General features: G+C 43.2%; 1 protein-coding gene and 1 long non-coding RNA gene across 10 annotated transcripts; one reads left to right on the top strand and one right to left on the bottom strand.

Annotated features, from left to right (window-relative positions):
* Positions 1-3796: 3796 nt before the first annotated feature.
* LOC130378970 (uncharacterized) lies at positions 3797-23473 on the bottom strand. Of its 3 annotated transcripts, none has more exons than XM_056585558.1 (12): positions 23289-23473; positions 19968-20006; positions 16976-17250; positions 16764-16883; positions 16496-16642; positions 16326-16373; positions 16149-16202; positions 15982-16032; positions 15698-15888; positions 15288-15447; positions 13653-13756; positions 3797-4425 (listed from the first exon to the last, which is right to left on the bottom strand). In XM_056585558.1, the coding sequence occupies exons 1-12, from the start codon at positions 23345-23347 to the stop codon at positions 4384-4386; spliced, it is 1290 nt and encodes a 429-aa protein (XP_056441533.1). In that variant the 5' UTR covers positions 23348-23473; the 3' UTR covers positions 3797-4383. The 3 variants fall into 3 exon arrangements, with proteins under 3 accessions (XP_056441533.1, XP_056441534.1, XP_056441532.1); XM_056585559.1 differs by lacking the exon at positions 3797-4425 and having other exon boundaries at positions 13089-13756; positions 16976-17087; positions 17172-17250; XM_056585557.1 differs by lacking the exon at positions 3797-4425 and having other exon boundaries at positions 13089-13756.
* On the top strand, positions 12409-18076 carry LOC130378971 (uncharacterized). 7 transcript variants are annotated; one of them, XR_008895036.1, is made up of 5 exons: positions 12409-12875; positions 13104-13291; positions 14465-14538; positions 15322-16895; positions 17397-18076. It is a non-coding gene; the product is annotated as an uncharacterized LOC130378971 (long non-coding RNA). The 7 variants fall into 7 exon arrangements; XR_008895035.1 differs by having other exon boundaries at positions 17422-18076; XR_008895031.1 differs by having other exon boundaries at positions 15319-18076.
* Positions 23474-27323: the final 3850 nt, after the last annotated feature.

A 27323-nucleotide genomic window follows, 5' to 3' on the forward strand; every position in this document is an offset into this window, starting at 1 on the left:
ACTTTGGTAACACTTTATTTGAAGGTGTATACATAAGACTGTCATAAGACTGTCATTACACTGTCATAACCATGACATGACACCTGTCATGAACATTATGAATAGTTATGACTGTTCATAAAGTGTCATTCGGTCAATTATGTCACGTTTAATGCAACATTGACATTGTATGAGATGTCTTTGTTATGACAACCTGACATAAGCTGAGACAAAATAACTTGTCGATTGTCTTTGTTATGACAACCTGACATAAGCTGAGACAAAATAACTTGTCGATGTCTTTGTTATGACAACCTGACATAAGCTGAGACAAAATAACTTGTCGATGTCTTTGTTATGACAACCTGACATTAACGAAGACAAAATATCTTGTCGATGTCTTGGTTATGTCGACTTGACATTAACCAATAACATGACCTGTCATAAACATGTCATAGTAGGCTTCATAATGAAATGTAAAGAAACTATTTCGATTCATGTAAGATTACATTAAACTGTCATATGCGGAATGTTTTGACATTGACTGTCATGAGACCTTCATTGTACTGTCATGAATGATTCTGTTTGCCTCAAGTAGTGAAACAATTTGGACAGTTCAATAACACGTCATGAAGCGTTATTACACTGTCTAATGCCTTTACAACAGGCTCATGAATGATTCTGTTGGCCTCAAGTAAAGTGAAACAATTTGGACATTTCAATAATATGTCATGAAGCGTCATTACACTGTCTAATGCCTTTACAACAGGCTCATGAATGATTCTGTTGGCCTCAAGTAAAGTGAAACAATTTGGACATTTCAATAATATGTCATTAAAAGTTACTACACTGGCTAATTTTGACATTGATTGTCATGAGACCTTTATTATACTGTCATGAATTATTCCCTTTACCTCAAAGTGAAACAATTTGGACTTTTCAGTAAATGTTATTACACTTAATTACACACAACAGTGTGCAGTAGTCAGAGCTTCATAAATGTAACATGAAGCATTTGGGTATTACATGAGGAAATACCTAAACAAAAGCAATATAAGTCAAGACAGTCTCTTTTATTTACATTAAGACACAAAACAAAAAATGTATACAGTTGTGGCCAAAATGAAATAAGAACCACTTAAAAAAAAAAAGCACTTTCCCGTCCTTAAATGAACAAGTATGGGAACAAAACAGTTACATTAAAATAAATAATATTTTAAACGGCTGCTCAAAATAGATAAAAAACCATAAACACCAGATGTTTTGTTGAGGGGATTGTGAGGAGATATTCACTGATTTGAACAAACTTTCAGTGTTGCTCATGCCCCTTTGAACCTAGAACCCATGCCCCTTTGAACCTAAAACCCAAACCATTAAGTATATTTGTACATTATCGGGAGGAGCTTGCCCTTTTTTTTGTTTTCAGTTATGACCTCTGCCATATCCTTTGTAATAGCATTCCTGCAGCGCTCTGCGAAGTCGGCTATCTTATCATCGTGCTCTCTATTGAGCTCTTTGAAACGATCCGGGAAGGTGAGGAACAGCTCTGCAATCACAGCAGTCCTGGCAATTCTCCCATAAAGACTCGATCACTGATAAGTATGAACAGGATTTATTTAAATAACGACATGGGAATATTTTGCATGGTAAATCTTTGGCATGAGCCCCGTCACTGATCCAGGGTGACGTGCAGACTCGGCGTATCCTGCCAGGACTAGCAGGGGCGGAGCCTTCCCCTGGACAAGTAGACTGAGGCCGACCTGGTGGTGGTGGGGTGGATGGAGGTGCGTCGAACGAAGACCTGAGCAGCAAAGACATATGTTAGACTACTCTTTATAGAGCAGGTGTAGGCAGGTGATTGGTAGCTGGTGATTGGTGGCCAGCCGCGCGTGATTTGAGTCCTCCTGGTAGAACTACCAGCAAGCTTAACATTTCTCCCATAAAGACTCGATCACTGATAAGTATGAACAGGATTTATTTAAATAACGACATGGGAATATTTCGCATGGTAAATCTTTGGCATGAGCCCCGTCACTGATCCAGGGTGACGTGCGGACTCGGCGTATCCTGCCAGGACTAGCAGGGGCGGAGCCTTCCCCAAAAGAGAGGACGTAGGCCTACGCCGGAAATAGGTGATAACTCGGCATGTCCTGCCGGGACTGGCAGGGGCGGAGCCGACCCCAAAAATAGAATAGCGAAAGGGGGTAATGAGACCATACATACCCGCGTAGAAGAAGTGGACAAGGATCTATACTGCTTCTGGAAGATAAAAGGCATACCCAATATACGACATATTAAGAGTCAATCATACATACCGTAAAACGATAAGCTTAAAACCGTCAGCGAGATCGATGAATCACGTAAAAGCAGTTGACTTAAAATACCTCAGCGAGATCAATTAATATTTAGAGCACTCTGCAGCTGTTACGCAGCGAGCCACGAGTGCTTTCGTGCTGTACCAACTGCCGTGGTCGATTCACTCTCCGGGGTCGCTGCGTGACCCGAGTGCTTTCGCGTTGAACCACCGATGTGGTCAACGAACTCACGAGTGCCCTTGATGTGCCACCGACGTGGTCACGCACTCACCGGTGTTGCTGCAGCAAATATTGTGAACTTCCATGTTGAACACCGACGTGATCAATGAACTCACGAGTGCCCTTGCTGTGCCACCGACGTGGTCACGCACTCACCGGTGTTGCTGCAGCAAAAATTGTGTACTTCCGTGTTAACACCGACGTGTTCAATGAACTCCGAGTGCCCTGCACTTGAGTGTTTGATATTATGCCACCGACGTGGTAATTAAAGGTGCATGTGCCCGAGTTGTGCCCACCGACGTGGTCAACGCACTACCGGGGTTGCTGCAGCAAACGTGGAGTTCTGTGTTGTACCGCACCGACGTGCGCAACGAACTCACGAGTGCTTGAGTTATTCCCACCGACGTGGGCAACGCACTCACCGGGGTTGCTGCAACGAACGTAGAGTTCTGTGTTGTACCGCACCGACGTGCGCAACGAACTCACGAGTGCTTGAGTTTTTCCCACCGACGTGAGCAACGCACTCACCGGGGTTACTGCAGTCAAACCATGAGCATTAGATAACGTGCCACCGACGTGGTCATACTCACGAGTGCCCGAGTTGTTACCACCGACGTGGTCAACGCACTCACCGGGGTTGCCGCTGCAACCTTGAGTTTTATTTTCCTATGTACGCCACTGACGTGACAGCGAACTCAAGAGTGTTTTCTAGATGATCCACCGACGTGGTCACACTCGCCGGGGTTGCTGCAGGTTAACCTGAGTTATGAAACCGAATTTTGCTTTATGAATTTAGTACCTGATAACCACCACCGCCGGTAGTTGCAAATAGTGTTGCTTTTGACAATGAAAATTATGACTAAGAGTCGTCATCAACAAACCTTTATCGCGTGAGAAAAACGAGACTGGACGCAACGTGGATGCTGGGCATGTGACAATAGCAGTGATTAAATGCATAGTACAATATAGTTGGCGAATAAAACAAGACTAAAAAGTGTTTTACGAAAATAAGACTGCTAAAATGTCTCTTCATTTTCGTTGACCTAAACTAGGCGATAAAGACTTATAACGTTATTTTGTTCAACTGGAACTTCAACTGTTCCAGACATAACATCAATTTTCAACCATTTACCTTATTTAACAAAACTACGCACTTGTAACTTTGATAATATCTAAATGGAATTACGATAACACTGGAAAGAGTATGAATGTAACTAAAACTAATAAAAACTAAAATGACAGCTTGACACAAGACTAGACCAACACTAGAAAGGAAACAGCCCAGCTAACGCAGTTACGTCGCCGCGACGTCGCGGTTACGTAACTTTATGACCAAACATAGGTTGCCGCAACGTAAGTTTCAACGTTGCCGCGACGTGCGGGTGAAAGACGCGATCACGTTGCCGCAATGTATCTTGGCGACGTTGCTCGTCCGTAACTGCCACGTCCTGGCGACGTCGTGGCAACCAAAATACATACTGGCGACATTTATGCAACCTTCTTCAAAAAGGTTGCCATAACGTTGCCATAACGTTGCAAGGACGTTCTTGGCGACGTTGCTCGTCCGTAACTGCCACGTCCTGGCGACGTCGTGGCAACCAAAATACATACTGGCGACATTTATGCAACCTTCTTCAAAAAGGTTGCCATAACGTTGCAAGGACGTTAGGGCGGATCTGCATGGTGCAGTCCTCATTTGCCCTTTATAGAACCCACAAAATCTAGTCTGAAATCTACAAGCCACATAAATATTTTACCTACATTTTGGCTGGTGGCTGTTGCTAATGTGGACCCCAAGCCTATTCAAAAGACAAGACAGTACACTAACAAATATCAATTTATTATATTTTTATTTCAAATAATTTTGAATTCAATTTTGGGGATGTTCTTCCGCCTGCCGTTCCATCCGACCCTGTGAAGAACAAATAAAAGAGAACACGTGAGTGCATTTATATTCATTTTACATTCAGTCAAATGTCATTGTACATTTAGTCAAAACTTAAATATGTTATGCCGAGGTTACGCTAGACTCGAGCGTGAGCACGTTCTAGATAGCAGCCCAAGTGGCTATGAAAGCTAAGCATTGCCGGATAATGTCTAATAGTAAGAAGACGGTAGACGGGGTCTGGCATTGCGGACGTTGCGCCTAAACAACGTAAATATTCATCCTGGAAACACGAAGTCAAGCCAACTCACTTTGCACTACAGCTGCAGGAAATGCATTTTATAGTTCTGTTGGGAAAAACGGTCTGTCTAGTTACTGGACCAGATGAAATGAGACGGAGAGGTAATAAAGTCTGTCGGCACGAGGACCTTGGATTTATTAAGTAAAGTGGCAACGGTTATACAGAGTCATAAAGCGTGAGAAATCGAATATGTCTAAGTCCCTAATCAGCGCTGATGGTTCGTCCAGAGCTTCGCCTCCGTGGAAGGTCTGCTTCAGAAGAAGGGGGAAGAAGTGTCTGTGTGATACAGTTTTATGCTGTATCTTCCTCTTGGTGAGGTGTGTGCGTTTGAGACGTATGTGGTTCTGTGTGTCTTTGCGTGACCTTGGCTCTCAGGCCCTAGTGTATCTCCTCGTGTTCTTCCTGATGGGGGAGCGCCTCAAAGAGTCTCCTGATTGTGGCCCTCCCGTTCTGAGGATGAAACAGTGCATTGTCTGAGTGTTTACCATTTGCCTGGCGGAGAAATGGGGCCTTAGCTCTGGCCTCGACCTGACTATGTTATCATGTGTGTGTTATGTGTTTAAAAGTTGAATGTGACTGCCATGTGTTGTGCTCATCAGGCGTTTAAGAGTTGACTATTGTAAGGTGACTGCCATGTGATGTGCTGATCAGGCTGGGGTAGGAGTTAGCTATATTTATAATGTACATGTGATGTACTCAGCAGGTTATTTTTCCCAACATATCCCCCTCAAGTCGTCGCAAGACGACTTTTACTCATTTGGGGTACGAGGGATAGGACTCCAGCACGGGACTACCATCATAACACCATTAGAAATAACAGAAAGAAGGCAAATGACCATAAAAACAAACAACCATGAGCATGGGACTAAAACAACTCGCTGGACCGGGTGTATGGGGAACCACGTGGGAGAAACGCCACCCATGCTTCAGACATGGGTATGCCATACACACCCCACCTAGGGGGTGGCATCCACCCCGGCCGTACATCGCGAGCAGCAATACCAACAATACTGGCAGCAGATAATACACGAAAACATACCACAAGCAAACCATAATACAAAAAACAAATATCAAACGATACCAAAAAACAATAATCAACAACAAAGCTGGCCACACAACAAAACTAACACCAAACCATAATAACAACAACAAACTGCAACAATAAAACAAACTCCAAACACAAACAATATCAGCAAAAAGCAGCAATAAGACTAACATTAAAAAATAACAATATCAAAATGCAACAATCACACAAACACTACACTGATGATCACAGGAAAGAAATGCAACCATGAAACGTGTCCCTAAATAACAATAATAATATCAGAAAGATATGAGGTACACAACGAATGGCAATCCCCCTCAACCCATCCCTAGATGACCACACACTAAGGATGTGAGGAGGAGTTAACTGGTCGTGTAACAATAAGCAATCACACGCATGGGGTATCCAGGGTAGGCCCGGGGCACGGGAACAACTAAGAAACCACGGAATGGTCCTGAGCGTCATCACGGGCAGGTGGTCGCAAGGCGCCACCTGAGCATTAGACCCTTTTATTCAACTGCGCTCAGGACCTCATCTGATAAACGGGCAATCAAGGCCCCTGGAATCTCGCCCGTGTGTATCCCCGAGCTCCATCTAGTGGGACAGCGATATAAACAACAACATTTGCGTTCCCGGCGTCGGTTGCGTAGACGCGGGCATAGATATGGGAGCGGCTAAAAACAGTGAAGCGTACAGAAGCGAATACAGCCAGGGGCGCCCTCAAGCCTTAAGGGAACGGGCCGCAGCCCCTGGTGCCGGAACGCAGATCCCTGGTCCGGGCGACGTGGGTGCATCAGGTGGGAGGGGGGTGGTGCCGTTGGCGGGGACGGGAATGGGGCAGCCCACCTGGAGAGGTTACTAGTACGTCACAGGCGGGGGGGAGTGGTGGGGTTTCAGCATACAGTGGTGGAAACAGGACGCCGGGGCCGGATGATCTTCATGTATTGGTGCGCTGCATTGCGTGGGGGCTCTTGGACAGTGGGGCAGGGGTCTGTTCCATGTTCTCCAGCCGGATCAGGTCGGGCCCCTCTGGTGGTCCCTCGTCCAAACTCTCGATCCCCAGGTAAGCTTGGATGGCACCTGCTGCACCTGTAGCGCCCATCGCTCATTGGGCTCTCCATCCATCCTGTGAAGGGGTCATTAATGCCGGAATTCTCTCTGCCAAATCTAATCTGAGGGACTGTAACCCTGCCAGCACCCTGGCCACCGACCCATCCGGTGCTGTGTTATTGGGGATAAAAGTACAACATGTCGTCTTTATCATCCCACACACCCCTCCTTGCTCTGCCAATAGCATATCTATATCTATATAGTCCCTTGACCTTATCCGTGGAAAAATTGACAAAACGTTGCTGATTATAGTATATACTATTTATCCAAACAACATTTTTGTTAATAGTGGACCACCAAAACAGGACTGATTCAAACCCTGCCGAAATCTGATTGCATCATCCTTGGGTAGTTGGTCGGCTCCGGGCGTGTCTGCATCTGGCTCCTCCTCTGGCCCTGGAACTTTGTGTTCCTCTTGCTGGAATTACAAACTTATGTACAACAGTTAGATGTTCAAACATATTTTCCTTAATCCTATTTCTAATTATTCTAATGGAAGTCCCTTTTGGGACCCTTGAATGTTAAGTGAAGGCATGGGTCGACCCTTAAGCATTTCATGCGGGGTTAGATGCGTCGTTCTGTTAGTTTTCATGCGATAACTCATTAGTGTCAGTGGTAGTGCATCAATTCAATTTAGTGCCTGCACAAATGTTGTTAATTTTTGTCTTGAGCGTCCCATTCACTCTTTCCACCATACCTTGTGGTTGAGGATTGGGGCTTAATCTAGTCTTTATTTGACATGCAAATGTTGAATCACTTGTTTGAGTGTTCTCTGAATAAACGTTTTGTCTGAGCTTATTTCTGACGGAAGTCCAAACCTTGCCTTGACTTCTCCAGTCAGAAACTTGATTACTGTAGTCGCACTTTGGTCTTTTGATGGGACTGCTTCTACCCATCTGTTGAACACTGTATTTCACACTCATTTAGCTGGATGTCAATCATTGTTTGCAAGTATGGTGAAGAAAAACCTTGTTTTCTAATTATTATTATTATTATTATTATTATTATTATTATTATTATTATTATTATTATTATTTTTATTTTTTTTAATTCTCCTCAATACCTCCCCCCTTGCGCAATGGTCAAAACCATGCACATTAAATGATAAGCAAATCTAAGAACGCCGTTGGTGCAACCAACGTCGAAACGTCTAACCTTAACCATCAGCAAATTAAAGCCAATCTTTTGGGAAGGGAAATCGAAACCAGTATGTCCAAAACCAAAGCCCAATATGGGTGGGTTTACCATCAGCCGCCTGAAACCACGCTGTTCCAAAGTCATGCACTAAACCGAAAAACGTACATGCGTTAGTGGGCTTCTATACCACAAAGGTAAAATAAAATAAAATAAAATAAAACGCGACATGCCCCGTTCCAAGACCACCTCTGCTGCCAGAGCTGACATATCTGACCCCTGTTCCTCCTCCACCTTACACCCCACCCGGCACTTCCTATGATTGTTGCAGCTCGTGACTTCATGATCAAGTAAGCCAATGCCCACAGCGACTCTGCCAAGTAATCGTGACTGTGCCTGCCTTAGGTCGTCCCGGGTGTCAAGGTGGGATCTTACCCGTCGTTGGCTAACCAGCCTTCCATACTGGCTCGCTGCAGGATGCCATACCTGGGATACAATCAATCCCCACCCATATGGTGGTATAGATCGCAAAGTGGAGGGATGGAGACAGAGTCTTCAGCCCCAACTGCCCTATGCAGCCAAATGTGTGTGCGTAATGAATACTCCTCAGGGAAACTATAAAACAAAAAGTCATTTATCAGAGTTAAAATTATTAAAGTGTTGCAGCAGCAGTAGTGGCATTTGAAAGGTAAACCCACTACTTCCGAATCCAAATTGACAACATAGCATGTAGGATCCCTTCCCAGCAGATGTGGCATCAATCCACCTGTCATCCTTGACCAAAGAGATACACCCCATATTTTAATAGGTGTAGTCCTACCTGTACAGTTTATCAAGATTACGTTTTTACTTTATGTATATATATTTTTTTTAATTATTATCCTCATCTTTATCATATCCATATTTATTCAATTATTCTTTCCTGTGTGAAAATAATATGAATCACTTAGTTAATAGAAACACCTTCTTTAGTCCAATTGCATTAGATTAGCATCACTGTTGTCCTATTAAAGTATCAACGTTATTGTCCTTATAACCTCCTCATGAACTTCGATGTTCGTCATCATGAATGATAACTGTTGTCCTAGGAAGACAAAAAACAAAACTAAAACTAAAACAAATTAGCCATAATGTGAATATCCACTGTGTGTCTCCCTGCTTCTCTCTCCCTCCTTCGGGAGAACACGCTCTCTCTCCCTCCTCAGTACGGGGTGCTGTTTGGTGCAAGACAACAGATAAGGGTGGAATGTGGCTTCTCTCTCTCTCTCTGTGTCTCCCACCCACGTTGGGTGCGGCCATAACGCCTTGAAAGCGAGTGTGCTCTGGGGGCTGGGTGTGAGAGAAACCATGGGTAGTTCCTTTTCTCGGCCAGCAGAGGGGTTGTTCAGGTGAAACCTATGGACAGAGACTACAAGGAACTTCAAACATGGCAGACAGGGAACTACAAATTGATCAAAGCCTGAAAACTCAACAGAGCTCTACCTGCATTCCTTGGATATGTGGTATTTTATGGCGTATGGCCACCACACGCTTTCAGTTGAACACACTCTATTTCCTTTCTCTGTACTGTGTGTTAGTGTGTCTCTCTGTACTGCCTGAATGGTGTAGCTCGACAAATGGGGGGGGAAATGTGTTCTCTCTCTCTCACCCTTCCTCACTCCCCTCAGGGTCAAGCAGCAGCTAGGACCGTTAACAGATAAGCCTGGAATGCAACATCCTCAACTCTCCATCATGGAACAAGGCCTAATAACTATCTCTCACACACAAAAAGATCCTTCTGTCCCTTCATTCACAAATAACTTTTCACTTTATTATATATAACTTAATACTGCTCCCCCTTTCCAAATTTCTATATACACAAAACTAGAAGCTGACCACCGAAATTGGTACAGGCCTCGTCAGGCCGAACCAAAACACCCTCACAGGTTCTAACTTCCATACAATTTTAGGGAGGGGAACTACAACATGAGGTGGAGTAGAGGACTTCAAATATGGTGGACGGGGACCTCAAATGGGAGGACTACACATATGGGAAAGGGGATTACACTCTGGGCCTGAAAACCATACAGAGCCCCTTCTCGTGGTCCTGAAACAACCGTTCATTGTTAGAAAAACACGCACTCTATCGCTACCTCCAACTGTCTAGAGGGAAAATGGTCCCTCTCGATCGTCCTTCGACTTTAGCTCTCCTTGCTATCTCTCCTTGCTATCTCTCTCGCTCCCTCTCACACACACACCTAAACAGACCTTTCTCATTCTGTCTCCTCCAAACGCACACACAGAAACATATCAACGGACCTCTCGTTCTGTCTCCCGCAGACGCACACACAGAAACATATCAACGGACCTCTCGTTCTGTGTCCCGCACCCACACTAATCAGACACGGCAAAATAGCGTTGGGCATAACAAAGCAGGTAAGCGTTGCACACATAGCCGGGTTATCATTGATTGATTTATTTCTATATTTCGCCGGCCCACAAATACGCTCGTTCTCTTCTCTCTCTCTGGGCCTCTCACACACACACACACACACACACAGTCTCTCCGTCTCAATCTCTCTGGGCCTCTTACACACACACACACAGCCTCTCTCACGCATACACACACTGTCTCTCTGTGTGTCACTCGTGCCCCAGGCATACGGTTTCCTCTGCAAAGGGACTCTAACCTTCTTACCACATAGAATTATTTAATACACATTCATTACCTGGCCATCGGTAGTCTTGTATCACTATGACCGATTCTTATAGGCCCTTCTCATTCCCTCTGGGTTCCACCCGCGGCCCAGGCATCCCTCTGGGCTCCACTCTTGGCCCAGGCATACATTATTCGGCCATCGGTAGTCTTGTATCACTATGACCGATTCTTATAGGCCCTAGTTTTTTCTTCTCATTCCCTCTGGGTTCCACCCGCGGCCCAGGCATCCCTCTGGGCTCCACTCTTGGCCCAGGCATACAATATTCGGCCATCGGTAGTCTTGTATCACTATGACCGATTCTTATAGGCCCTTCTCATTCCCTCTGGGTTCCACCCGCGGCCCAGGCATCCCTCCGGGTTCCATTCTTGGCCCAGGCATACATTATTCGGCCATCGGTAGTCTTGTATCACTATGACCGATTCTTATAGGCCCTTCTCATTCCCTCTGGGTTCCACCCGCGGCCCAGGCATCCCTCTGGGCTCCACTCTTGGCCCAGGCATACATTATTCGGCCATCGGTAGTCTTGTATCACTATGACCGATTCTTATAGGCCCTATGGTCTCGAGGGTATTCTTTCACCATGCAACGAGCCGATATTCGATGTGTCACGCGTTCAGGGTCAATTGGGTTTATGGGGCAATGCTGGAATGCAACTCTATTCGTCCCCACGAGATATCCCGTAGCGAACCGCTCTCACAGTCTCACCTCCTAATGTGGTTCCTATATAACTATGCAGAATTTGGATTTTATCAACAGGTTCTGCCTACCTTTTGTTGGGCGTACGCGAGGTGAGACTGCAGGAATCGGTCCGGTGCTCCGGGGTCCCGAGGTCGTGCCGCTCTCCGTCTCTCGTTTCCCAGTTGCGTGTTCAATTCAGAAAAAATCACGTCGAGGGTCACCAAATTGTTGGGAAAAACGGTCTGTCTAGTTACTGGACCAGATGAAATGAGACGGAGAGGTAATAAAGTCTGTCGGCACGAGGACCTTGGATTTATTAAGTAAAGTGGCAACGGTTATACAGAGTCATAAAGCGTGAGAAATCGAATATGTCTAAGTCCCTAATCAGCGCTGATGGTTCGTCCAGAGCTTCGCCTCCGTGGAAGGTCTGCTTCAGAAGAAGGGGGAAGAAGTGTCTGTGTGATACAGTTTTATGCTGTATCTTCCTCTTGGTGAGGTGTGTGCGTTTGAGACGTATGTGGTTCTGTGTGTCTTTGCGTGACCTTGGCTCTCAGGCCCTAGTGTATCTCCTCGTGTTCTTCCTGATGGGGGAGCGCCTCAAAGAGTCTCCTGATTGTGGCCCTCCCGTTCTGAGGATGAAACAGTGCATTGTCTGAGTGTTTACCATTTGCCTGGCGGAGAAATGGGGCCTTAGCTCTGGCCTCGACCTGACTATGTTATCATGTGTGTGTTATGTGTTTAAAAGTTGAATGTGACTGCCATGTGTTGTGCTCATCAGGCGTTTAAGAGTTGACTATTGTAAGGTGACTGCCATGTGATGTGCTGATCAGGCTGGGGTAGGAGTTAGCTATATTTATAATGTACATGTGATGTACTCAGCAGGTTATTTTTCCCAACAGTTCTTATGTTATTTAATTTAAACTTTTTAGCGTGTAGTTGATCAATGTATTAATCCTGCAGTGTATTTTACACCAATACCACACCAGGAATGGGGATCATTAGCGTCATCATGCGTTGTGTTCGTCAAAACTCAAAAGGCTCTAGAATATTTAGTTGCCGGTAGATCTGTTCGGGATTTAGTTGTTGAGCGAACCTTGTATTGCAACGGAGATTTGTTAGTGAACGTGTTATCCCTGTGTAACAGTGTAAATAATTACTTTCTTTTATTTGTTAAATTCTGTTAAACTTGGGACTCCAACCAATATTTTATATTTTATTCTGAAGGTCCACGGCGGAAGTTTGTGTTTGAAAGTTCAGAAGCAACCAAGCTTACGTTGTGGTAAGTCGCCGTTCTGTCCGCTTGTAAATAAAGTTCACTTATAAATGCAAACCATGTAAAGAACGATGTTTAAAATATAGCATAACATGTAAAATCTAATGTTACATGTTGTAAGGCGTTTTGTTGGTTTGTGTGTGATGTTTGAGGAGTTCTTGAGCACGAGGTTTATGTGACATGTGCGCGCTAATGCGGGCCTCCTCTTTTATAGTTGTGTGTTGTCCCATGTTGCAGGTATGTTCACTTAATGTTTAGTTTGTAAATACCACTATACGATCACTTAATGTTTTTTGTTGTAAATACCACTATACGATCATTTGAAGTTTGTGTTTGAAAGTTCAGAAGCAACCAAGCTTACGTTGTGTTCGAACGGACTATGGCTGAATATATATATATATATATATATATATATATATATATATATATGTGTGAACACTGGTTGTGTGTTGTCCCATGTTGCAGCTAATAAACCAGTCCAGTGCTCAACCCAACCTGTCTCCGTGGGTTCAATTAAGAAGCAGAAGAGCTGCAGTGTACCCAAGGTCACATCTGCTCTATAAGGTGTCCGGCCGCCATCCCCTATTCACGTGGTTTTGTGTATTGGAGAACCTGCTCAGCAAGCTGCAGTCTGCAACTTCTGCGGGAGGCATGTAAGTATACAAAAAATATTCTCTATAAGCTTCATTGGTTGACTGGCTAACTACTAGTTAAAACGAGCAGTGTTGGTATGGAAACGGTGGTGCTATTGTGTTTTCTCTGCAACAAGTTCTAGCTTGTTGCAGAAAGGTGTTTCGCCCAGAGTTGGTGTCGAGCCGCCTCAAAGGTTAGCCTTGTTTCGCTTGAAGAGTTGTAACCACGTCTTGTAAACAAGCTTAAAGAGTAGGACATGGATCTGCATATCATTTTGTGGTGGCGTACAAAAATATGATAATTGTTCCCTAATAGTCAGCATGTTCAAATAATTTATCTGGAGGGATATCGATTGCATATGCCTCTCTCGTTTAAACTCACCTTCAAACTTTTGGAGTGGGCTGAGGGGGCATGTTTCAAGACCTCTGCCATCAGAAGCTCCACCTCCTTCTCTTCCAGCCCCGGCTTCCATTTCATGATCGCCTCTGTAATTAGATTGAATTTGTGATCAAAAGTTAGGCATGTCACCAACACTCAGGGGGCACATTCTCAAAAAGGTTTTTTCCTGAAATCTATTCATCTCTGGAGGATATTTTTGTGTGATAGTAAGTTGGAACTTGTTGCTTTGTGATTTCATTCATTAAAAATGAATGGGATTGTATGGATTCAGATTAAGTACACAGCTAATACATTTTGGTCTGTATAATAGAAAGAAAACTGATCAACTGTGAGGACAATAAAGATATAATTTTTTTTAAATAATTTTTTCTGCAATGATGCAAACCAAAATACGACAGTATAATTCATACACGTGTATATTAGTTATGCACTTCTTGCATCTGAATCCAGACAATTATGCAATATAGCATGAGTGAGAGTGGGGTTGGTAATGGATAGAACAACACCGGTGTTGTTCTGCCGTAGCCACGAGGACTTATACAACAACTCCACTGTCAGCTAATTCACTTTAAATTGTATTAAAATGTCAGAGGGGGGATGTCCGAGTGTTAGTGAAGACCCCCTGTGGCTCATGGACTGTATAACATAGTTGTGATGCAACAGGAGATATGTCTGAACAGTCTTTACACTTAGCCTCTATCTGTACCAGCTGCATGCCTCTGTCAATTGTAACTGCATGATGTGTACAGATGTATGATGTCAAAATGACTTGCACTATTTTAATTCCCCATCAGGTACTGTTGCATTTCAGCAAAAGCACAAGGGTGAAAGTCTTTGGTCCCCTTCAACTCCTGAGCAACAACAGCAGGTAATACATAAAAAATATACCAATGATAAAGGGCTTTCTGTTGAAGAAAGTACACTCAATATATGAATAAATAGATGTGATGCACTGAAAGCATTCCATTAACAACACATCCTACAATACAAAGACAAAAAAGCAGCCAGCTTGTCACGGTACCAAGGTCAGTGATAATGAGGATAGGGATGGGCATTCGATTAAATTGACCACACTGACCACTTTTGTAACTGCCATATATACAATACACTCGGATTGCATGATAGGAATATATATATTCCGATTAGAAATCGAATCGGATCAGAAGTGTCCATGTAAACGCGGCTAATCTAAATATAATTCTCTGATCGGAATAGAATTCCATGTGGAATAGAATAGGTGGTGTAGTCGGCTATAATCGACATCTATACACTTATTCCGATTAGTTTGGGGTGGGTGCGGCTACTTTTTAACTTGGAGAGATGGCATCAGCAGTTGCAGTAGTTCGCAATTGGTCCGTCTGTATTTCTCTGCTGAACAACAATACGAATGGTAATTGTAAAAAGACACACCGTGTGAAGATATTTTTTAGCATTAGTTTTATCGATGAAAAATGTACGTCATCGACGAAATTCTTAATGATCAATTAGTCGATCGTCGATTAATCATGCCCATCCCTAAATGAGGAGTCTTTGGAAGAAACGGATCACATCAGCTAAAAGGTGTAGAAAAATAGCTGAAACAGCTAAATAGATTTGTTTGCACATATTTAGACTTACGTTTGATGGTACTGCCCACTGCTGTGCCAAGCAGTGGCATCTTCCCCTTCTTTCCCCTAAGGCTGTAGCTGCTCCAAACAAAGTTTGAGGCCACAGAGCGCAACACCCTCCTCACACACTCCCCAGGATTGGACCCCCCAACTAGGCTCAGATGGGAAATCTAAGGAAATCAAACAACCATGGTTAAGGCAAGTATTTGCATTGTATTTTTCATGTGGTGTTGGTGGTGTTTTCTTTTGAGGGGGGCGAACCAAATTAAGGTATTTGAAGATGGACTGCTCATCTCTAACTACTTAGCTAACAACAGGGAACTAAAGATGAAAAAAGCTCAATGGCAGGGCCATGTGGCACACTTGGTGGCATGTGTACAATATAGCCTAAAGTCACTTCACCATTATTCGTACATTTACCATTTTTTTTGTGAAATCTCTATTTTTAAGGTGCTCCTCGAGTTCCTGTAGTTCGGCCTGAGTTTGCGCCTGCAGTAACTCGACACTAGCTTCCCCAGGGTCCCCATGTCGATTTGCCCGTAGCAATAATAGAGCCTCTCTCTGATTCTGCTCAACAGTCTCAAGCCTTCGGAGCAGAACCTCCAATGTCGCTGTAAAAAAAATATGTTGAGATCAGAGGAGTGTATTTAGTAGTATTTGGTGTCATTTGCATACAGTGCAATACAGTTCAATACATGTATTACCGTTGATATTCTTTGCCCAGATTGGTATGGTTTCTCTCTCTCTTCGGTCACCTAAGTAATGTGTATAAAGCATAATGTGTAGGGTTAGTATAGACAGATGACTGTCATAACCTGTTGATAAGAGTTACTAGTTTGGTTTTAACCACCCTCTCCACCCGCCACTTTACCGTCCCCAGTAGAGATAGGCAATGGCGTTTCAAATGAAGACGCAATCGAATCATCTGCAGGAAGTACAAAATAATAATTCAATGTTTTTTTTTTGGTTTCAAACTCTTTGTTGTCTTGGCTCATAGAATTACTGTTATGTCATCATCATTCGTCATCATTACCATACATAACTTTACCATCATTTTCTGTAAAAACGTCTCTTGCCGGTGAAGGAGGGGAGTAATCTACAGAAAGAACAAGATAAGAATTTAGGTTATGTGTTTTTGTTTCGAAACATAGTGTCTTCTTGACTTCTATGCAATTATTTGTATTTGTTTTTAACCATCATTCCCTTGCAAAACTCTACCGTCATCAGTCACAGGGGGTGAAGATATTTGTAGTGCGCTACGCCGTGGAATGGGGGATTCTATCTGGGGTGGAGGAGGAAGGGAAGTCCTGAAATAGGGACCTTGTCCTGCCTTTTTCCCATTTCGTTTCTTTGTTTTCTTTTCACCTGAACAGAATTATATTAGCCGAAAGTAAATAACAGTGTTACATGTTTACACATTGTTTAGAATTGCTGCTTGCACTTTTAACACTAAGTTAATACAGTACACAAGGATGTGCAGATATACCGGTGTGAATAAATTTTTGGGGTTTGACTATGATGCGCCTCCCTGTGTCCTCATTTCCTGTCTCCACACAGGACTTTGTCTCCGCCCTCTTGTTCCTCCTGACGGCCTGATCCCAATCATCTAAACAGTCAGGTGGGCCAAAACAATTAGAAATTACACTCTTTTAAATGTGTTGCATGTCACCACTTGTTATTTGTCGCCCATTAACACACCTGTTGAGGAAAATATTTTTATTGGCCTTTTTAGCCAGGTTTTAGGATCGGGCAAATCTTTGTCCTTTGCCCTCTGTGTGGGCTTGTGGAGTGGCCAGTAGCTGCATGTCTTCTGAAATGGAAAACAAAATAGTTTTGCAGAACTTGCATAGAATTTTTGAAATGATTGACATAAAGGTTTTTCGCATGTACTTACATCTCCCTCTTTTATAATCCAATTACTGGCCACTATGCCAACAGTCCTTTCCCCCAAAAATTCGACGATGCTATACATTCTGTAATCAAGAACAGAGAGGTTAATTTAATACAGTAAAGAATAATTGTGTCTGTACAAGAAATTGCAATGATAATACACTGAGCAAAATACAACATACTGCAATGTCATGAAGAATGGCCATGAAGAGGATTTTTTCCCCCACAGGAATCTTGATTGCCTTTCTTTTCAGGTTGTCATTTTGGATCCATCTCAAAACGGTGTCATTGTTCTTGTACTTCAGTACTCCGATTAATGTGGAGTCACAAGGGACACTGAAAAGTGGTTCTGGGTGGTGGTATACACGGCAAAGCTGGCTTCCGTCCCTCTCCTCTATGACCTCGCAGCATTCGCGGCGATTCAAAATAAAAGAAGAATTGGACCTCTGCCTACCATGCTCCATTGACTGTCCAGCGCATTCCTCAAGCCTTTTCACCACTTGTGACAGGGGGCATCTTCCACTCCTTACCATCCTCTTTATTTTCTTGAGACAATTTTCAAATTTAAAAGCGCTACAATTGTCCAATCCTCCAAAGGTCACGGCATCCTCCACAATGTGCAACATTGAGTGCACGTTGTAGACCAGAAACTGGTTACCATAAAGTTCTCGGCCTCTCTCAACAAAGAATCGGAGGAGATCAGCAGCATATCTCCAGTGTTGCTCGACCAATGCTGGACTTACAAGTATGTTCATTGCCACACTGAATGTCATGAAGTGGCTGAAAAATTCATCTTTAAGGACCCCCTTCAGCACAATCTTTCCTGTATATAACATAAACTGCCTATGTTCCGTTGCCTTCCATCTCTCAAGCTCTTTAAGATCTCACGGTTTGCGAGCGAAGCTGGAAGGGATGTGTGGACGGAGGTTGGTGAGCCTGCTGCTGACCTCCTCTATTTGGGTTGCTGACATCTTCAGGCCCTTCACTCCTCTGCACCACATGAAGAGAAGCCTCTTCATGACACCCAAGCATGCCTGGTGCATGTAATCGATGGGAAATGCACTGATCATGTTTATGGGTAAATCCAAAAGCGGGGTGCTGCCATGATGATGCTCGCCCTGTGTCTGTTGGCGGAAGGAGTCGTCACTACGAGCCACCACCTCTGTGTCTTGGTAAGTAACCTTCTCATACCACTCACCCCTCTGCACACACCGGTCACACCCATAATAGCCTGTGCAAAGTTTAACATTCTTCACAAAGGCCTTTGCAGGAGCATCGCACACAAAACATAGAATGTTGAATTGTATTGTTTTGTTCCTATGTTGCAGGCCACTGGACAGGAGGTTGTTGACATCCATCACCATGTCTTCCAGGAATTCCAGATTCTGTGGTTTCGAACCTCCACAAGTAAGGGTGATAGGGAAGACTGACACTGGTTTTAAATGGACAGCACAAAGGATGGGCCACATTGTTCTTCCTGAGCTCTTAAACAGAGGTAGCCCATCTACGTTGAAGGAAAGGTCAACACAGTCGGGGACCTGGTCTGCTGGGTATCTCAATAGAGTCTGTTGCAATTTGTCCTTGATAGGAAAATGGACATACTCCATACCAGACTTTGATGTGATCCTGACCTCCCTTGGTGTCTTCAGGAGTGTCCTGGTGGTGGAAGGCAGGTCAGTGTGCCCGTGACCTCTCAAAACTTTCAAAAGGTCATCAACAGCATTGTGTTTCACCTGAAACTGGCAAGCCCAGCTAGCGAGGTCAGATGCGAGCGATGCCGGACGCTGGTCGGACGCCTCCAGGTCATCCCCAAAAACCTCTTCCTCCTCATCATCAGAGGGATCAACATCCATCCAGTCATGGAGGTCATCCTCCAAAGCAGAACGATCCTCAAATGACTCATCCAAGTCCAAGGAGTTGTCCATGTCACCAACAGGCGCAAGAACACCGGATGGACTGCTGGACAAGCTGGCATCAGCCACATGGTGTTCTGTGACACAAACACTGGCAGTGCTTTCAGCTATCTTATTCATCACTTGTTTAGCAGATCTCCATGAACGGAGGTACTGCCTTGCCCGTAACTGTTTTTCCTCACTCATCCTGTTAAATAAAATGTTTCACATTTTAACGTGTGATTGAGGTTTCAATACAATCTAGCCATAAACTGTCTTATAGCAGGCTTCAGACCAAAGATTTGTGATGCAAATGCGAGCTTCAGACCAAAGATTAGCGATGAAAATACATGCAACAGGGTTCACACCCATGCAACTTCTATCAACATCACCACCGTTTCCATAACGACACCTTTACTATACCACTTGTTTTTACTAACTAGCTTGCTGGTCACGTTAACCAATAAAGCTGCAGCATACTTGGAATACTTGTTACGCGACTGATGTTTTGCAAACAGTAGCGTTCCTTACGCAAAGTGGATAATTATTTTCTCCTACTCCTAATATTATTATTATTATTCCACAATGTCTTTTTTTTTTTTTTTAATATGTATGATGACTATATGCTCTGTAAGGTGACCTTGGGTGTTTTGAAAGGCGCCTCTAAATTAAATGTATTATTATTATTATTAATAATATCGTGAAGCCTCTGCTGGCCTTGACTGACGTGAGTGGCAAGACGTCATCAGCACTGAAGTAAAAGTGTTCTAAAACCAACTGTCTTATGACGACTTGCAACGTTCAATTCACACTGCTGCAACTTCTATCTACAACGGTTTTGTTACGTTGCATTGTGAATCTTTGTTCTGAATTGGCTTTTCAAGGCTGACAAGGCTTTATACACATACCTGACAAGAATGAGGTCAACGGGGACTGGAGGGAATGATCTATGATGCAAAAAGAAATGCATAGGAAATTAATGTAATTGTGTTAAACTTTTAAACAGTACAGTTCATGATACATATACAGTGTGAAACAGTACAGGACTAGGCCTAGGTTTTGTGCAGGTAAAGAAGAAGATGGGAATTTGTAAATTCATCTTAAATCAAAACTGAAAGGTCCTACAAAACATTGGGGTTTAAACACAGGTGGTTTAATGGCACCATATTCTGGATTTGCATGACCTTTGTATTGCAATTGCAAATTGCATCTCTAGTTCAGGATTACTATTATTAGCCTATTAGTGATTGGTGGATTTCTTTAAAATTGACTGACAACAAGTGATCTCTGGTCGATTTTTATTTCATTTTTTAGAACTTGACGTCACACAAGCGTCAATCGAGTACTCGTTCATATTTCCTCCTAGACTGGGTATGATATTTTTTTCGTAGGATAAGTCCCGGATTCTCGCCTCTGATTGGCTAGAAGGGCTCTCCTTTAAATCGTGTTTCGATTAGTCCTAGATGTTTGCGGGAGTTTATGGTAAGGATTAGGGGTTAACCCATTTGAACTACGCCAGTTGATCGCGCCTCTTGTGCTGATTGAAGAAATTGACGGCAGCCTCCCCAGACCGACGCGCAATCTACGATTGCCAGGCTAATTTCCTCCTATTCCCGCCAACACTTCACGGTGGGGACCCAGACCTACTGATACGTGGTCGTTTTCGCTTGAAATCCTCAATAAGGTAAATTAAGATTACCATTGGTGGCATTTAGTCTGCAGAGAGAGGGACACATAGCTAACCAAATGCTTATGAACTTCTTGCAGTTTGGTACAACACCTTCTGCCAACTGCTACCTATTAGATTTCGCTACCTACTTCGGCGCATGCGCATGACATGCGTAACATTGTAAAATACATACTATACCCCTGAAATCTCCAATAAAGACATTTTAATACAGCATACAATTATGCTCCCCATATTCTTATGTGTCAGTTAGCGTATGTTAGCGTATTTCATCTGTAGACCAACTGCCTCTATCAAACGATGCTCCCACTACAGAATCACGTTATTGTACACCACTAACCCCATGTATACTGTAAGAATATGGGGATGATAATTTGATACTGTATTATTATAACGTCTTTATTGGAGATTTCAGGGGTACTGTATGTGTATTTTACACCAATACCACAACGCGGAATCAATAGCGTAATCATGCGCATGCGCAGAACAGACCAGGAAGCACAATATGATAGAAGAAATTGGTAGAACACCCTGCTTGACGGAGTAAAAGAAGACATGGCGAGGAACGGAAAGCTACGGTATGTAGATATCATTTGCTTAGACAAAGCTGTTTTTTCGCGCCTTGTGGTACTAGCACTACCATTGCAAGCTCGTGCAACAGCCCTATAGTTAAAACAAATAAATGCAACGTTACGACTGCACGCGACATAGGCGAGTGCCTCTGCCTCTTTGTTGTTTCCCGCCCGATTTCGTCGATATTAGCAAGTTGTGGTCATTGCACATCCAAAAGGCAAGCCAAATTAATGCCATCTTAAAACTTAAAAGCCCGTTAAATCATAATTTACCCTGAATGACAGGATAAATGTGACATCAAGTTACAGAGGCTACAGCTGGCTCACAATGGCATTTTATAGCAATGCCGATAGCCCCATCGGCCTGTTAAGTTGGCTAAGTAGCCTGCTAAAGTTTACACTATTCTTGCTGTCTTCATCATACTTCGTGGTGTTGACTTAAACAATTACTACACTTGAGTATTAAGTGTAATTTGCCTCTGCCTACAAACACATATCATTTGAGTAACATTAGTGTATAACTAGCTAGTTCATTAGCTATTAGCACCGCCCAGCTAACGCCTGGGTATCGTTGTCATGGTAGTACTATAGCTAATTTAAGATTTAGCGAATGTCATCGTTATCAGAATGGTCTATACTACTAACATTAAAAATATAAACATTGGAAATAAATAGCTACTTCAAATTAACTTACCTTACCTAATAATTCTAGTAATAATATATTTTCGAAATTCTTCTGTATTCTTCTGTATTCTATCTCTTTTCTCTCCTGTCTCAAAACCCACAAAGACAAATTTGGAAGTACAGGGTATTTAACCGTCTTTATTGCACGAGACCTCTAACTTTGGAAGTACTGGGTTTAACTGTCTTTATCGCACGAGACCTTTAATGCCTGGTTCTATAAACGCCATCACATTCGCGGGGGCAGTATGGCCCCCTTGCCAGCGGTACTTTTTGCACAACTCATAATTTGTTGTGTAATCTACGGCTGTTCTAACAGCAATACAAAATCATCACTTAGTTTTTATGGCATACCAACCAACAGTGAGTAAACGGGAAGGGACAGAACCTGAGGATTTGAGCCAGCGTTTCAACCTTGTTTCTGTTCCAGTGTTCCTTTTGCGTCACGTTGTGTGATGATATAATATACAAACCCAAGTAGGCCTATTTGGGTTTATAATACAGTAGGCCTATATAATAAATGATGGGGTCCTTCAGATGAGATTTAAAAGTATTGAGATATATATGGTATATTGTGGAAAAAAATATCCCTCATCGCACAGCCCTACCAACGTGTGCCCTTCTGTGGATTAATTGGTTGTAAAACAGGGAACGAAAAAGCTTGAACTGATAGCAAGATCCAGTATGAAATTAAAGTTTTAATTTCAGACATGTTAGATATCAGCCTTTAAGGCATTCTGTTATTCAATTTCATTTTAGTTCAATTCAACCACACAGAATAGACCATCATATTGCAATGTACTGTGTAAATGCAAAAAAAAAAAATACAATTATTAAAATAAAACGTTGACATTGAGATTCTTATTTCATGGTGTCATAAATTATAACAATAGAATTACAACAAAACAACAAACTGTAAAAGAAAGTGTGGAAATGGCGCCATCGAAAATCTTTTTTCTTTTTTATATTTTAAAGCAAAATAAGATTTAGGTAAGCATAGACATCGAAAAGGAAAGCTTGCATTAACAATGTTTGGTCTCCTCTTTGCCAAGTATTGCAGAGGGCAGCATGGCCATTACTTGGTCCCTTCTCACATCTTGTGCAGCTGTGAGCTACAGGCATAAAATCAAGACCGATTTGGTCAAACTCAGTAAACTAGACACCATTGTTCTTGTATAGCTGTCCTCACACACTTTTTCATTTCGCTTGATATGTTATTCAACTGCTGTGTGTGTGTGTGTGTGTGTGTGTGTGTGTGTGTGTTTGAACAGAAAGTATTAAATTAGTACCTTTTTTCTTTTTCCAGGGACCGAACTGAAGACGCTGGGATCCACCATTTAAGAGACATCCGGAATCAACAGGACATCTTCACAACCCTGACTCGGCAGCGACAGTTGAGCCAGCCTCTCTGCAGCTTAAGGACAACTTCAGCTTGATCGAAAACTGGGGTGCAATTCGTATAATAATAGGATAAAAACACCAGATTTGGTGTTTAAGGTTTATTAGTCTGAGGTTTAATTAATGTATCAAAGCAACACAGCACTCGTGATCGTGGGGTGGCTATCTGGGCCACTCGACATCAGAACCTTGAGTTTGCAGCCTCAACAAAACACCCGTGATTATATCATTGCCCAACCCCACTCTCACTCGCACAATTTCAAATTGCATTGATGACCTTATTTCAGCCTTGGTTACCGAATACTAAGATTAAACTCAGGTTGATTGTCAGTTCAGTCTTATCCTGTGGGTCAGGCACTGCTGTTATTTTCTTGTAACTTAAAATTGCACTAGACAGCATTAATATTAGTTTGGATTGGATTCTGATTAGCAGTCACTGCTTTAGCTATACTCTCCACCTCAGCCTCTCCACGGCCTTTATGCTCAGTCCTGGTTGACCAATGTAAACCTTCAATGTGGTTTGTTCACTTGAATCCGTGAAACGCATGAATTGTACTTCAAATGTTTTGTTAATAGAAAGAATTGTCGTGATTTGGTCCCTGTATATGCATTTGAAATAAATGATTCATCAATTCAGTATCTGAATATATTTCATTTCTATTTTTCAACAGGGTCAGAGTTTGTGGAAATGAGAATTGTTATGTAGTTCTGGATGGTCAACATAGTTGAGCACAAATATTTGTTGTGGGAATTGAGTCATCACTAAGTAGTAAATAGACAATAAAAGTGGTGACATTTTCTGATTTAACCTAATATTTGTGTTGGACACAAACAGCCAGTGTAATTCTGAAGTTTGATATCACGGTAAGTAAATGACCACACCACTACGTAGCCGTGACATTACTTGCATTACCAAGTGGCAACGTTAGCAAATGACCACACCACTACGTCACGGCAACGTTATTAACAGTACCAAGCGGCAACGTTAACAAATGACCACACCACTATGTTGTGGCAACGTCACTCACGCTACAAATGGGCAACGTTAGCAAATGACCACACCACTACGTCGCGGCAACGTCACTCACGCTACCAAGTGGCAACGTTAGCAAATGACCACACCACTACGTCGCGGCAACGTTATTAACAGTACCAAGTGGCAACGTTAGCAAATGACCACACCACTACGTTGTGGCAACGTCACTCACGCTACCAAGTGGCAACGTTAGCAAAATTACCAAGCCACTACGTCGCGGCAATGTTATTTGTTTACTTTATGGCAACTTCCTGTAGGCAACGTCATGGCGATGTTGCCACAACGTTGCCAGGAGGTAATGTTGCCATGACCAAATGGCAACGTATAGGCAACGTTGCCGTATGGTCGTGTGTTAGCTGGGAGGCCACCAAAAACAGCTATGGTTGCAAACGTGTAAAACCTGTCTTAACCGACGTTAGAGAGCATCGTGTGCGCTTGAAGAAAGAACCTTGAATTCGACCGGATGTAGGACGTCGAGTTCTGTGTTGTACCGCACAGACATGTGCAACGAACTCACGACTAGTGCCTGAGTTGTGCCCGAGTTGTGCGTTGACATGGTCAACGCACTCACCGGGGTTACTGCAGTCAACCATGAGTTATAGATAACGTGCCGCCGACGTGGTCATAGTCACGAGTGCCCGAGTTGTTACCGCTGCGCTTTGGTCAACGCACTCACCGGGGTCGCCGCTGCGAACCTTGAGTTTTATTTTTTCCATGATATGCCACCAACGTGACACCGAACTCAAAGAGTGTTTTCTAGATGATCCACCGACGTGGTCGAACTTGCCGGGGTTGCTGCAGGTTAACCTTGAGTTATATAGCCGAATTTTGCTTTATGAGTTTAGTACCTGATAACCACCACCACCAGTAGTTGCAAATAGTGTTGCTTTTGACACCGAAAGTTATGACTAAATGTCGTCATCAACAAACCTTTATCGCGTGAGGAAAACAATGCTGGTCATATGACAATAACTATAATTAAATACGTAGTGCAATGTTGTTGGCGAATACAAACGAGACTGAAAGTGTTTTACAAAATAAGACTGCTAAAATGTCTTCATTTCCGTTGACCTAAACTAGGCGATAAACTGTAATAACGTTTTGTCCAAACGGAACTTCAACTGTTTAAGACATAACAACATAAATTTTCGACCGTTTACCTTATTTAACAAATCTACGCACTTGTATCTTTGATAATACCTAAACGGAATTTCAATATGTTGCATATTCTTGAAGAAAGTTGTCCAATCCCGGGATGCTTTTAACTGACTTCATTTATTATAAAGTCGGCATGTTTCGGTATGGTAACTGAAGCTTAACGGAGGGAATTGTATCTAACGCGTGTGAGAGGAAAATACCGTGATCTACTTCAAGCCCCCGGGCTTAGGCCCGGGGTGGCTCTCTGCCGTCTACCTATTGATCTCTGGCCTCTCGAGTTCGAAACCACCCGCTAGAGAGGACGTCAAGTGGGCGTGGCCTAGTGGGCGTGGCCGGGGTGACGTAAAGGCTTCGGCTCCTTCTGTGGTGGAGCAGCCTTCAATAAGGTCTTGCTCCCCTTGTGGCTATGTGAGGGAAATGCAGCTTCTTAAAATACTTATCACATATCACTAGAAAGAGTATGAACGTGTCTAAACTAATAAAAACAAAAGTGACACCTTGACACAAAGACTAAAACTAAAATGGAAACAGGCCGCCAAAAACAGCTGTAGTAGCAAACGTGATAAACCTGCCTTAACCGACGTTAGAGCATCGTGTGCGCTTGAAGGAAGAACCATGAATTCGACCGGATGTAGGATTCGTAAGCTGTGGAAGACCGCCTTCCCAGCCGTTTGATAGACGCGACCGGCAACCCTTGTTCAGCGGCTGTGGTCGCCGCTCCAATCCGGAAGGAGTGGCCAATGTAGAGGGGAGATGGTGGGCCGCACCCTTCTACCACCGACGCGAGATTGACTCTGAACCACCCTTTAGTCATTGGCAGGCCGCAAATAAACAGGTGATTCGGGGACGTGCGTTGCCGAAGCTTGAGATAAAGGAACATGGAAGCGTAAGGACAGAGAGTTGTTGATTCTTGAAATGATAATAGTAACAGCTGCTCCTAGGCTATCGCTTTTAGATGAAAAAATGCCTTGCAGAGAAGGTGACATCAGCGAAAGTCAGGCCCCGTGTAGGGGAAAAAGTCTGAGTAGGAGACGTGTACGCATTTACGCATAAACCCAAGAACGCATAAACCCGTAAAACGCATAAACCCGTAAAACGCATAAACCCGTAGAACGCATGAACCCGTAGAACGCATGAACCCGTAGAACGCATGAACCCGTAGAACACATGAACCCGTAGAACGCTGTGAGAAACACTGACTCGAGTAATATGTTAAAATAAGGATGAAAACTCCCAGAGAGAGCACACTATCGAGTGAGTTGGAGTGGCCAACACACATAAATAATTGTAATACACCAAAATTGTTAACTGACATACATGGCTAAACAAGCAAATGAAAAATTAAATACCCCGTGTAGGGGAAAAAGTCTGAGTAGGAGACGTGTACGCATGAACGCATGAACCCGAGAACGCATGAACCCGTAGAACTGTGAGAAAACACCGTCTCGAGTAATATGTTAAAATAAGGATGAAATCTCCCAGCTCTGAGAGAGCACACTAATCTTTTTGAAATATCGAGTGAGTTGGAGTGGCCTACACGCGTAAATAATTGTAATAGGCCTACACCAACATTGTTAACTGTCATACGTAGCTAAACGAGCAAATGAAAAATTAAATACCAACGCGACTGAAGCTATTAACAATAAGACTATAAATAATAATATAAAATGATACCATAATGTACCTGTTCTTTGTCTTTGGATCTTTTGAATAAATTGAACGATATGTGAAT

Source organism: Gadus chalcogrammus, unplaced genomic scaffold (assembly GCF_026213295.1).
Source record: "Gadus chalcogrammus isolate NIFS_2021 unplaced genomic scaffold, NIFS_Gcha_1.0 GACHA128, whole genome shotgun sequence".
NCBI classification, from domain to species: Eukaryota; Metazoa; Chordata; class Actinopteri; order Gadiformes; family Gadidae; genus Gadus; species Gadus chalcogrammus.